General features: G+C 37.6%; 1 protein-coding gene across 2 annotated transcripts in view; it reads left to right on the top strand.

The window, feature by feature from the left end:
• Nucleotides 1–11237, top strand: part of EPRS1 (glutamyl-prolyl-tRNA synthetase 1) — a 48637-nt gene extending 37400 nt beyond the window's left edge. For both annotated transcript variants that reach the window (XM_033099596.1, XM_033099595.1), the window contains 8 exons: nt 201–302; nt 952–1107; nt 1406–1603; nt 2083–2256; nt 3327–3487; nt 5852–5930; nt 10711–10775; nt 10870–11237. In XM_033099596.1, the coding sequence (XP_032955487.1) occupies nt 201–302; nt 952–1107; nt 1406–1603; nt 2083–2256; nt 3327–3487; nt 5852–5930; nt 10711–10775; nt 10870–11020 (1086 nt within the window). In that variant the 3' untranslated portion in view covers nt 11021–11237. The remainder of the gene's footprint in view (nt 1–200; nt 303–951; nt 1108–1405; nt 1604–2082; nt 2257–3326; nt 3488–5851; nt 5931–10710; nt 10776–10869) is intronic.
• The last annotated feature ends 3020 nt before the right edge of the window (nt 11238–14257 follow it).

Here is a 14257-nt window from a genome sequence, read left to right as displayed (position 1 = left end):
TGTTCTGCTGCTGCTTTTTTTGGTCGTTATTACAAAAAGCACATTTTGTTTTTTCTTATTTGTATATTCAAAGGATTGGGAATGGAAGCATTTTTGAAGGACTTTGGATCCCAATTATGATTTCTGGTTACCACATACAATTATTAATAAAAATTGAAAAGCTCGCCATAATGACCAAATTGTCTTCTTGCTTCTTCCAGCGTTGGGAGTTCAAGCACCCTCAGCCTTTCCTGCGTACCCGTGAATTCCTTTGGCAGGAAGGGCACAGTGCATTTGCTACATTTGAAGAAGCAGCAGAAGAGGTATAAAAAATAGTCTTCCTCATTAAGTTCCGTATTATGTTCTATTTCTTTGTCCACACTGCTCTTTTTTTTTTTTCTTTCTCCAGTTGTAAGTAATGCAGTATTAACTATTGGTAATAATTTAATAAGTTGAAATTTGATCTGATCTCAAATAACATGAAAAGAATTTCTTTATAAATTATTTTGTCACCTAAAATTTACGTATCACTTGTTAAAAGACAAGAATAAGTGAATTTAAATGTACATGGACTTAAGACACTGCTTATTTAAATTTTATTGGAAAACGTGCTGTTTTTTAAATTTTCAGATGAAAATATTTTTGAACTTCAGTGTATAGAAGAAATTATAATCCCATGGGTAAAATTAATTATTCTTCAGGAAATTTTCACTCTGGTTATTGTATATCTTTCAAATGCCTTAACTTTGTCTTAATTCTAAACTTATGTACATTTTTAAAAGTTACTGAGCTTTTCATACTACTTTGTTGGAATGTCTTCCTTAATAAATTCATGCTGGCTGCTTTAACCTTTCAATAATAAAAATGTTTTTCCCACTCACAGTTAGCTTTAAATAGTACAGTTTTATAGATCTATAATAAATAAATAAACCATAAATTTGAGCACTTTTAAAACATTTAAAATGTTTACAGGTCTTGCAGATACTTGACTTATATGCTCAGATATATGAAGATCTCCTGGCAATTCCTGTTGTGAAGGGAAGAAAGACGGAAAAGGAGAAATTTGCAGGAGGAGATTATACCACTACAGTGGAAGCGTTTATATCTGCTAGTGGAAGAGCTATCCAGGTATCAGGCTGCTGTGTGGGATTCATAGGTGACTAAGTACAACCCGTGGGCCGAGGCAGCGAATTTCTTGTTATCAGAGAAGTAAACTCTTAAAAAATTGGTAGTTCGTGTACTTTCTAGACCATATTCTAATTTCAAGCATATATGTCTCTTTGTTGTATCAGTTATGCTTTAAAAATATATTTAAGATAAAAAATCAGGGAAGATAAAATAGGACTAGTGTCATTTTAAGACGTGATTATCTTATTTTCTAAGGCATAACAAATTATTAAAATTAGAGCTCATATTTCTATTTTAGGGAGCAACATCACATCATTTAGGGCAGAATTTTTCCAGAATGTTTGAAATCATTTTTGAAGATCCAAAGACACCAGGAGAGAAGCAATTTGCCTATCAGAACTCCTGGGGCCTGACAACTCGAACTATTGGTGTTATGACCATGGTTCACGGGGACAACATGGGCTTAGTATTACCACCCCGTGTAGCCTGTGTTCAGGTAAGGAAACCATTTCTGTTTATCATTCCTTTTATGAAATACAAGCCATGTTTATTAAAGGAAATTTCAAAGGGTGATTTTTCTGAATGTCATTCAGGTAGATTTCGCTGATACAGAAACAACCTATATTACAGTCTAGACCTATAGTACATTGTGTAACTGCGTATACCATTTGTGTTCTTGTTTTTTAATCTCAATTCTTTTAGCTACTTTATATAAAATTCTTTTAGAAATCATTTTTTGAAATGATTTATAATGGATTAAATGAAACATAGGTCAAATGAAAATGCATTTAGCATGGACAAGCAGTGCAGCTAATTGGCAGACATTCTGTGTAGCTTAGAAATCACACAGGTTGATTTGTGCTAAGATTTGTAGTCAATGGCAGGTTTTGACTCCTGGACCTTATGTAGTAATATGACTTCATTACTTCTGTATACTGTTTCTTTGTATAACGTGTGATACTGTGCTGGTTCTAGGTGGTGGTTATTCCCTGTGGCATTACAAATGCACTTTCTGCAGAAGACAGAGATGCTCTGATTGCAAAATGCAGTGATTATCAAAGGCGGTTACTCAGTGTTAATATTCGAGTGAGAGTTGATTTGCGAGATAACTATTCTCCAGGTTGGAAATTCAATCACTGGGAGCTCAAGGTAAATTCTTCAATTGCATCTTTTACTCCCAAATTGGATTCGGATTTTCTTTATTATTCTATATACACTTTTATAAAACACAAGGCTTTTTCATTACTTTTCTCTATTTTGCTAGTTGTGAGTTCTTCTTCACTGAAACTGAGCAGACAGAGTTCAGCGCTTTGTAATAGTGATATCTAAAGTTTATATATTTTCTAAATTTAAAGTCATTTTTGTGGAAGCTAATTTTTATTATGTTAGAATAAAAATGACCTTGAAGACTTTGTTTATGATTAATAAACTTCATATGGTTTTTACACTAAAATGTTTATACCAGGATTCGTATAATAAATAAGTTGTTCAAACAGACTATCAGGATAATGGTTCATGGACCCTAATCACCTTCTTTTTGTGCTCAAGGATAGTAATTGTATTGCTGGATAGTATAATTTTTTCCTGCCTGAGCCATTTGAAAGTAAGATGCTAGCCTGATGCCCCATCACTCTACAAACACATTCTCCTACATCACAGTACAACCAACGAAATCAGGATGTTAACACTGATACGTTACTACCGTATATTTTAGAACTGGTTCAGGTTTTGTGAGTTGTCCCACTAGTGTCCTTCATAGCACAGGATTCTGGTTCAAAATTTTGGGTTGCATACTGTTGTGCCATGAATAAGTCCAGGAAGTGCCAAGGGATTGCTCAGTGGCTTGGGGTGGCTTTCGCTTCAAGAAGTCTTCTCTTTTTACCCCTGCGGGCCATACAGATGTAACTTTTTTATGTTTGCTGTTATGTGAGAAAAGTTAGGAACTCTGATCTATACACCTACCATCACATTTCTCCATTAAGCACTTTCTTAGCTTAGAACCACTTGGGCAGTGCATTTTTTTTTCCTTAGATTTATGCTTTCTTATTGGAATAGGTTTCTGTAATATCTCAGGAATTGTGCTTTCTTTTTTTATTGTTTGTGGTAGAACTTTGTTTTTTGGATTTTTATGATGTATAGTTGATAAAGCCATGAAATAAGTCTGTATATTCAGCTAGAGACATGCATGTATCATCTTAACTGCCTTTTTTGTTTTTTAGGGAGTTCCGATTAGACTTGAAGTTGGGCCACGTGATATGAAGAGCTGTCAGTTTGTCGCTGTCAGAAGAGATACTGGAGAAAAGCTGACAGTTGCTGAAAATGAGGCTGAGACCAAACTTCAAGCTATTTTGGAAGATATCCATGTTAATCTTTTCACAAGGTTAGTTCCTTCAAATGGCTTGTGTGTGTCATCATCCAACCCCTCTGGACCTCTGAGAGACCAAGACACTCTGTCCACCTGGAAGTCATCTTTTCCTTTGAACTCCCATGATTCTTAATTCACCTTCTCTGTGTGTTTCTGACTTGTATCATGATTATTCTTCTAAGTACTTTCTGTTCCCTACTAGGTTTGCAGCAATAGACTGTCCCATAGACTACTTAGGGTTAATTTTAGATCCAGGTTTTTCTGACATATACATCTGAGGAAATAAGGCATTGATTTCTCACCTGCTGGATACGCATCAGCAGTACCTGGGAAGCTTTTAAAAAATACCAGTGCCTGGGTCCTCCCCAGCGATGTTAATTTAATAGGTCTAGAGTGGGCATGGCAACTATAGTGTTAAAAGCTCAAGTGATCATGAGGTGTAGCCAAGGCTAAGAACCTCCTGTTGGGACTGGGGGTGAGGGTGAGGGCGGCTCAGGGCTGTCCAGACTTGTGGAGAGGGGTCTTTTAGAATCATAGACCCCAACGCAGAGGCACTAGGAAGTCCATGGCATATGTGTGGCACCTTATGTCTCTCCTACCACCTGAAGCAGAGAGGAAGGCCCAATGCCCCTGGAGATAGAGGCTCAGCCTGGGGGAGGGTAGTGCCTGCCTCTTACTTATTCGTTTATCTTCTAAATCTTATGCCTAACTCATGCTGGGCCTCAGTAAATCTTGCATTTCAGGAGTGAACTAACTGGAGCCTTGGCTTTTGTGTTTTTAAGCAAGTGATTTTGCTTCTCTTGGCTTGCTTGCCCTGAAATGGGAGTGATAGTCTCTTGAGGGGTTACTTCTAGGATTTATTTGGCCTACAGATCAATCATGTATTTGAAGTTCATCTGACCTCAGAATAGGTATTATTGTCAGAGAGGAAAGATCAGGAAGCTGCCTGTCCTTATTGCCACCATTCAAACAGTGCATTTAGTTGCAGTGGTCCTTTTCCAGGGATGCTTTGGGAACAGGAATATACCTGAGCCTCACACCTTGCGATTCTGATTTATCAGTTTTAAGATAGGTTCTTGTCACCTGTAGTATTAAAATTCTCTCTGTCTGATTCAGGTGCACACCCCTGGTTAGAAAACCACTGCATTAGTGGCTAAAAAGAAGTATTTTGTTGACATTTTTATTCAGTAAATTTGTTAATATAAGTTGCATAAAGGTGTGTTGTTTTCCCCAACTGAAGGCTTAAGCCTGGAAAGTGGCATTTCCTTTCTCTGGATCTCATTGGCTATAACTTAGTTACGTAGGCCCATCTCACTACAAAAATATCGGAAGAAGGGGAAACAGATTTGGTAGACAGCTGGCTAGCAGTCTCTGGCAGAGTTCCCATGGTCTTAGCTCTGAGATCTAGAAAAGAAAAATATCCTTTCTCTTTCTTGGTCACACCCATGAGTGGTCCTCATATAATATATGACCTGGAATGTGGAATAATGTTTATTTCCATTGCTAAATTCTGAAGTTCTTACAAAAGAATTACATAGTATGTGAAAATAGCTTGGTAATGTATATTTATGTGCTTCTCCGTATCAAAACATTTTCATGCATTGGTATTTGATTATCACAGCAATCCCATATGGTATAGTTAGACTTACTTCAGTATTTTTCCACTTTCGTAGAAACTTAGAAAATTAAGAATAGAGAGGTTTTAAAAATAACCAGGGCCGGCTCGGTGGCTCAGGCGGTTAGAGCTCCATGCTCCTAACTCCAAAGGCTGCTGGTTCGATTCCCACATGGGCCAGTGGGCTCTCAACCACAAGGTTGTCAGTTCAATTCCTCGAGTCCCACAAGTGGGCAGCGCCCCCTGCAACTAAGATTGAACACGGCACCTTGAGCTGAGCTACCGCTGAGCTCCTGGATGGCTCGGTTGGAGCATGTCCTCTCAACCGCAAGGTTGCCGGTTCGACTCCCGCAAGGGATGGTGGGCTGCGCCCCCTGCAACTAGAAAACGGCAACTGGACCTGGAGCTGAACTGTGCCCTCCACAACTAAGACTGAAAGGACAACAACTTGACTTGGAAAAAAGTCCTGGAAGTACACACTGTTCCCCAATAAAAGTCCTGTTCCCCTTCCCCGATAAAAAAAATCTTAAAAAAAAAAAAAATAACCCAGACTCTCATAGGTAGTAAGTGTCATAGCCAGTAATAGAATGTTGGTCAACAGAGATTTAACCACAATAATGAAAGTACGTATTGCCTGTTCAAATTGAGTTCTTCTCACTTCCAGGTTATTGTTCTTTCATTAAAGTATTCTTTTGTAAAAGAAAAAAAAAACTTTGTCATATTAATAAGAAAAAATATATTCTTTTCAAATTATTTTTTGGTAGGGCTTCTGAAGACCTCAAGACTCACATGGTTGTGGCTAATTCAATAGAAGACTTTCAGAAGGAGCTAGATTCTGGAAAGGTAAGAGACTTGAGAAGTTTGAATTTGAAAATATTTCAGTAAATGGTACTTTAAGTCTCACTGAACTTAAAGCATTATATTAATACCTGTTTCGAGGCCAGTCTCACAAAACGATTATATATTACTCAGCATTATATACTCTTTTCTACTGGCTTTCCTAAAGCATTACAACATTATATCACTTTTGGATAACACTGTGAACTGATTATAGAAAAGCTTTTTCTCATGCTTAATATGCTGGCTAAACAACATTCAGTCTGTACAGCCCCTAATGTTTTCATTACTGAAAATCTTCATTTTGTTCTTCCAGCTTGATGTAAGTTCGTAAAGCAAGCCTTGTTTTAGCTTTAGAAATGTACCGTGTAGATCCTAACATAAGGTTAAAAGTCCATTTCTTTCAATTCTGACTGTATATTTATCCAGATATTAATTGATTGAACTTTCTGAGTAATAAGGGAAGAGTATTGCTCACATCTGAGCCTGTTTTTCAGAATGATTGGGTACTTCCGGTTCCTTAAAACTTAAAACATGGATTTTTCTAATTACATAGTTAATGGCTCTTTAAGATTTTATATGTGGTATATATTGCAAATGTTCCTAACCAAAACTTTAAATGTTCATAAAGAAGTCCTGATTTGCAAAATTATTAATTACTGGAATGAAATCACTTACGAACTTTAGTATTCTGGTATACTTGTTTGATTATGCAACCAGTCCTGTGTCTCCCCGTTATAAATGAGAAAACCGTGGGCCAGAATCTAAATGAATTATCCCAAACTTATACAGAAGCAGACCTGGTACTAGAATTGAGCTTTCTCTTCTCACTAGGTTTAATGCACTTTCCTTTCCTCTGTATCTTTTTTTTAAATTCATGCTGAGAATATTATGGCAAAGTTTTAATTGATTATGGTCATTACCTCTTAATACATCTCTTATTGCCTGAGCTGGGTGAATGTTCATCTCTCTGGCTTCCCGATTACTAACTTGTAAAATGAGTACACAATCGATGTTCTCAAAATGCCCTTCATATCCTTAATTCTTCAGTATTTCGCCTTCTGTTATTCTTGGTTTATTGCCTGTGTAATCTTCCACCTTTCTGGTTTCTATAATTTGTCACTTGACTCAAACCACATACTTCTAAGAGAAGATTAGAGGATGGAAAGCCATCTGATGCAGCACATATTTTTTTTTCACTATAATTTATTTATGATTATTTTATTTTTGTTCCATTCATTGAATTTTAAAATTTCCTGCATTATAGAAATATGCGTAGTCACTTTTGCAGTACAGTCTGCTAAGACATTGCATAAGAGTTAATCAATCAATAGAGTAAATATCAGTTAATCCATTGCTTTCAAAGAAATGAATCTCAGCAGATATTAGTGGAATCATATCTTTCATTCTAATATTAGATAAGCTACTTCGGGGTTTTCAACATCTATTCCGAAGTAGAATATAGTATTTTAGTTGTATGTCCAAAGCACATAGAGACCTAAGCAAATTTTGTTTCCTGTATTCAGTAGTCAGTTGCATCATCCATCTCACCTTATGTTGGTCAGCTTAGATGTGTCGACTGGCCATCTAGCAACCTCTGAGGCTACTGTAAATAAAATTGTATTTACTAAGAGGGGAAAAGTTGGAAATGATCTTTGGACCTTGAATGTAGGTGAAAGTTTGATTTTATTTACTCTTCCCTGTTGATATAAATGAAAAAAAAGTATATATGATGTGTAGGACTTGATTTCAATAAATTTTCCCAAGGGGATGGTCTTAATGAAATGAAAAAAATATAAGTTATTTACATATAATATATATTGTTACTGTTGACATACACACCAATCTGTTGGTCACTATGTTTTTTGAGTACTGATATTTTTTGTCATTAACATTTTCTGATACAGAATATAAGGTGTTATGTATTGTAAAAGGTTGTACCTTTTTAAAACACAGATGTAGAAATTATAAAAAATAAAAAGTTAAGAACCTTTCCATGCTGAATAAATAGCCTGAAAATGTATACTGTCCTTTCACATTAATGAACTATATGCATAAATAGAAATGTCAGGTTTTATCATCTAAACTTCACTTTGAAACTAGAAAGAATTAAAACGCTTTTTTTTTTTTTACAAAATTATCATTTATGAGTCCAAATACATTTAATAACAACTTAGTTGAATTTTTTTCACATGCTCTACTACCATTTTAAATATTTAAAAATTACTATTTTAGAAATACTTTCTCAAGGCTTAGTAATGTTTTCAAAGACAAAAATAAGACTACTTACTGTAAAATTTGTTAATGTTATAAAAAATATAGCTATAAGTATTGTGAGTTAATAAAAGTAAAATTTTCTAAGAAACCAACTTAAGTTTATTACCCAGACATTCTTTGAAATTAAGTCTTAATATTTTTATCATTGCATGGAGACAATGATTAAAGTTTCCCCCCATTTTGTCTTTTATAATGAATTTTAAACAATACTTTTATGAATGTACATTTTTTATCATACTTTTTGTTTGTATAAATGCTAATGATTTACCAAGATTCAATACAGGGAAGTAACTTTGTATTATTTCAACTCGTATATCTCTAGGTTTGCTTTTGCTTCACTTTTCATTGCATAATTTCTATATTAAAATTTTTCAAAATATTACTGCCATCCATTCCTCCCTTTCATCCACTCGTTCCTTTTGCCTAGGATTTGCCTACCAATTTATCACCTCCTTTTTATCCTAAGGCAGGTTATCAAAATAATAGTTAGGCTAACACATTTTACTGAATGAACGTAAGAGACGTAGGTGACTAACGCTTCCTTGCATTGTAGTAATGTTCACCTGAGGAATTATTGTTTTTTTTAATAATTTCTTAATCTCTACTTTCACATTATTCTTAGAAAAGACTTTGGAAACCTGTTTAACCAAGTCCCAAGTACAGGAAGAGTTTGCAGGAGGGACTCAGTTTGAGCCTGGGCTGTGTGGCTGGGAGCAGTGGATCAGAGGCTGACGAGGAAGCATTTCTAATGTGGGGGGATTATCCATGCCTTAGATCTGCCCACTGCAGCCACTAAGCTCCGGGAATTTTTTTTTTTTAAATTAAAATTTATTGGGGTGACAATGCTTAGTATAATTACATAGGTTTCAAGTGTATAATTCTGTGTGTATCACATTGTGTGTTCACCACACAGAGTCAGTTCTCTTTCCATCACCATATATTTAACCCCATTTACCTTCTACCACCCCTCTCCCTCCCTTATTCTCTGGTAGCCACTAAACTATTATCTGTGTTTGTCTTGTTCCTTTGTTGCTTTCAGTTTTATATCCCACATATCAATGAAGTCATATAGTTTTCGACTTCTTCTGTCTGACTTATTTCACTTAGCATGATAATCTGAAGATCCATCCATGTTGTCGCAAATGGCACTATTTCATCTTTTCTTATGGCAGAGTAGTATCCCATTGTGTATATATACCACATCTTTCTTTATCCAGTTGTCTGTTGAAGGACACTTTGGTGGTTTCCATGTCTTGGCTACCATAAATAAAGCTGCAGTGACCATCAGAGCACATATATCTTTACGGATAAATGTTTTCAGATTTTTTGGGTAGATACCCAGGAGAGGGATTGCTGGGTCATATGGTAATTCTGTTCTTAATTTTTTGAGGAATCTCTATACTGCCTTCCATGGCAGCTGCACCAATCTGCATTCTTACCATCAGTGTATGAGGGTTCCTTTTTCTCCACAGCCTCTCCAGCACTTACTATCATTTGTCTTGTTGATGATAGCCATTCTGACTGGGGTGAGGTGATATCTCATTGTGGTTTTAATTTGCATTTCTCTGATGCTTAGTGATGTTGAGCATCTTTTCATATGTCTATTGGTCATCTGTATGTCCTCTTTGGAGAATTGTCTATTCAGGTCCTCTGCCCATTTTTTAATTGGATTGTTTGTTTTTATAAGACTGTTACATAAATAAATGTAATTGCAGACAAATCTCATTTTGAAGTAGATACACTATGAAAAGTTTAGGATTCACAACTGGGAAATCTTAGTTGTCTAGTCCACCATCCACATTTTACAAAAGAGAATTCAGGGCTAGAGATTTTCAAATAGTCAATGAATTTCAAAATTAGGATATAATCCCAGGTCTCTTAATTCTGCCCATTATACTGTATGGTCTGTATATATAAGAACAATTTTGAAAGGGTTTTTTTCCCCAATACAAAATGATGTTTGGCTTTCAGATACCTTTGGACTTTAAAAAGGGTTCATTTAACCTCTGACATGTTAAAAACAGTGAGGCGCATCAGGTGAGGTTTACCAGGTTGTTAGTTGTCCTTGGTAAGAACACTTTAAAATCGGTTCATTGTCGGTCGTCTCCCCCCATCCTCGTGGTAACCATTCAGGTAGAGCGGGCCAAGGTCCACATGTGAAGTGGAGGCGGCGGGGAAACATCTGGAGTCTGTACCCACGTCTCCTCGCCCTTGGTTCCTTCTCCCAGGCACTATGTTGCAGCCACTTTCTCGGGACATTTAAGTGTCTTTGTGTTGCAAAGATGTCTCTGTTGTGTCCTGATGTTTTATGGTGTGTGGGTTTTGAATAATGGATAGACATTCTTCCCTACCTCTTGCATTTCGGAGCAAAGTTCCTAGCAGGTTTGCAAGGGTAGCATGTCCTGAAAAAGACTGGGTGACCTATACTTTATGCTTATAAGTTTTAATAGAGAACTCACATGTTACTTTCTGTACCGTAGAAGGAGTTATAAACACCTTTTCTTATTAGATCGTTCAGATTCCGTTCTGTGGGGAAATTGACTGTGAAGACTGGATCAAGAAGACCACTGCCAGGTAACTGATCCACGGATAAAATGTGTGGGGTGTGGCAGTGAGAAAGTATAGAAATGTGCAGCATATTGAAGGCAATTCTTGTTGTTGATTTTAGGGATCAAGATCTTGAACCCGGTGCCCCGTCCATGGGAGCCAAAAGCCTTTGCATCCCCTTCAAGCCACTGTGTGAGCTGCCGCCCGGGGCCAGATGTGTCTGTGGCAAGAACCCCGCCAAGTACTACACCTTGTTTGGTCGTAGTTACTAAGGGATAGAACTGCACCCCCATCTCCAGCTCTCCTCACTTTAAAAAAAAAAAAAACGATACTACTAATCTCCCCAGCTAGAGACACTTTTATGATTTTTAAAAAAATAAAAGTTCTAAAAGGAAGTCACATGAGACAAACACCTATTCTTATGCCTAAATTAACAGTGGGAAAAAGACTTTTCTGTAATCTACCCCAGTAATAAATATCATGAATTCATACTGTTTTATGTAGTCATTTGTTTCTGAAATACCTGAGTTATGTACTGCAAGGAAATTCCTACGAAGAGATGAAAATAATTTCTCTTTGTAGGAATTTCCTGAAGCTTCCGATGAGTAGAACTAATCACAGAAAAGCTTGAAGCTGGCTGTTTTAAAGGAATTCACTATTTAAAGGAACTCTACAGTAAGTAATTATGTTAAGGAGGGAATCCTTCACCCAAAATCTACATGTGATAAATTGGCTTTTTTCTTAAGATTCAGCTAAAAGTTCAAAAATTTTTCAAACATTTAAAAGTGGTGGTGCTTTTCAATAGGGTGCATAAACCTGAATCCAGACAGTACCTTTAAGAAATGATCACTATTTTGCTTGCAGATGACAGCCATTAACTAGACACATCACTGACAGTCACAAAAGTGACTGTGCCGATGGTTCATTGCAGCAAAAAGAAAACAAATAGGTCAGTATATGTTTTCTAGAATTGGATAACAACAGCAGATCATTAGGCCTGCTGATGGAGAGGCTTTGAGTCTTGATCAGCTGCAGAACACTCCCTAAAACAATGAAGATAAGGCATTTTGACTGGAGAGTCTGGACATATCACCTACTTATGTTTGATTTTAGTTATTAGTATCGGTCATCTATCTTATAACTGGTGTTTGGGGCTTGTCAGTCGCGTCAGACGTTTGGGGAGGCAACTTGCCTCTGCCCTGTTATTTTCAAACATCTTTGGCCCTTTGCTTGTCACTTCTACTAGAAAACTCAGCCATTTATTATGTGTCTGCTCTGTGCAAAATGCTCGAGCAGACAGGAGTGAGTAAAACCAAACATGGTTTTCCCTCTTCTTGGCCTCATCTCCTTGAAGTAGTTCTGTTTTACGTAGAGGCAAAATCCAGTAATCGAGTGGCCAAGGAGACGGAGCGGTGAACAAACTGGCTGGGCAGTGTTTGTAAGAGGCCACTGCCTCGGTGACCCCTGAGACCTTGTGGCATCTCCCCACCAGTAGCACGTCAGGAACTCTCCTGTACTGGACATACCTGGAAAATTAAATCAACACTACTCTGTCACACCATCAGGCTTAAAATCACCTACAAACACATTTCTGGTGGCTCAGTAGGTGATGGTAAACCAATGTATTTGTTCAGCTTTACTTAAAAGGAAGATTTAAGAGTTTGAAGCATCAATAGTACTGAAATGCTATAAAAAGATTTTCCTAAGTCTCATGTAATAGGGATATTTCAAAATAATATTTTGTGTCACCAAAACCAAATTTTGTGATTAAGAAATGCATGTTGAATGAGTGAGTTTCTTACCTCCTTCAGCTCTTTCTTCAAAGACCATCTCAGTAAATTCTATCCTGATCACTTGCTTTAAAATTACAACTCCCCCCCATGCCAACACTGGCCCTCATCACGTCTCCAAATCATTCGTATTACCATCTGACATTCAATACACTTTATGACTTTTTTATGACTTTGTTAATTATCTGTCTCCCCCCCACTTTCATAAAGATAGGAGTTTTTGTCACAGCTGTGTCCCCAGAGCCTAGCGCTGTGTTTCACATGTAGGAACTCAGTAAATATTTGTTGCATGATTGAATGAATGAGAAACTCTTAGTGCCACTTGATACATAACACAATGTGGTGGTATTAGAAGTCTGTTAGGAATATTAACTGAACTAGAGATGCTAACGAAATTAGGGCTACATCTAAGTTATCATGATTTAATCAAAGTCAGTGTATTAGTCAGGATTCCCCAGATAAACCGACCCAATAGGATATAGGTGTCCATAGAAATTTATTATAAAGAATTGGCTGAGAAGTCTCAAGGTACTCAGGGCAAATCAGCAAGCATCGGAGACTCGAGAGCCAGTGGTACAGTTTCAGTCTGAAGGCCCAGAGACACGCTGGAGGTGCAGGAAGAGCTAATGTCTCAGTTCAAGACTGAAGGCAGGAAAAAGTCAGGGTCCCAGCTTGAAGACAGCAGGAAAAGCAGGAGGGTCTCCAGGCCTTCCTGATGGGATGAGGCCCACCCCCCCATACTGGGGAGGGCCATCTGTTTTGTTAGTCTACAGCAGGGGTGTCCAAACTGCGGCCCGCTGGCCAACTGCGGCCCGCAATCCATTTTTAATTGGCCTGCAGCAAATTCCAAAAATATATTTAATTTACTTAAATAAACCAGGTGAGGCAATACGTACTTCACCTCGAGTGAGTGGCCCGGCTTTTTGTGTATTTTACCGCATATGGCCCTTGGTAAAAAAGGTTGAAAAAGGTTTGGACACCCCTGGCCTACAGATTCAAATGTTAATCTCCAAAACACCCTCACAGAAACCCCTCACAATAATGTTTAATCAAGTGTCTCTGCACCTGGTGGCCCAGTCAAATTGACCAATCGAGTTAACAATTACAGTCAGACTTTAAATCCAGAAACGACGGGGTGTAGTAATTTCAGTCTATTTCTTTTACGGATTGACTGTAGGCAGGCTACTGAAAACAATAGAGGCCGCTATTGTTTTAGCTATGCGTGAGCTAGTAATGAGGTAATGAGCGACAGATAAGATTAAAGCCAAAATTTCCTTGTATCAGTTAAGTTACTGTAATTTGGCTTTCTTCCTGAAACTACCTGGGGTTATGTCTTGAGCTCCTCCCGTTTGAAGGCGTTTTATCTTTCCTGAGTGGGAGGAATGTCTTTCTTGTCTCATTTTCGAGAACGTTTCGCAGTGGGGTGCCTGTTGATTCCAGATCGGTGGGCAAAGCAGTAGAACAGTCCCTGTCGCGCTTCATCTTTGGCTTTCACTTCCTGGAGCTCTGACCCAGAACATTCCCTGTTCCCTGCAGTGAACAGCATAACTTTACATACCAGGTAGACAGGATATGATGGTCTTTGTCAAATGACGTGTCTCACCGGAGCAGTTACTGCACAAACAGTGTGGAACCTGGGACCACCAAAGCCACAAATGAGCCGCTCGCCGCGTGATTCAGAGCCGCTGAGACTCTGGACTCCTATATTAAACACCCAAA

The sequence above is a fragment of the Rhinolophus ferrumequinum genome, chromosome 27, assembly GCF_004115265.2.
Source record: "Rhinolophus ferrumequinum isolate MPI-CBG mRhiFer1 chromosome 27, mRhiFer1_v1.p, whole genome shotgun sequence".
Lineage (NCBI taxonomy): Eukaryota > Metazoa > Chordata > Mammalia > Chiroptera > Rhinolophidae > Rhinolophus > Rhinolophus ferrumequinum.
Note: the sequence above shows the minus strand (reverse complement) of the source record. Positions and strands in the feature narration are given on the sequence as shown.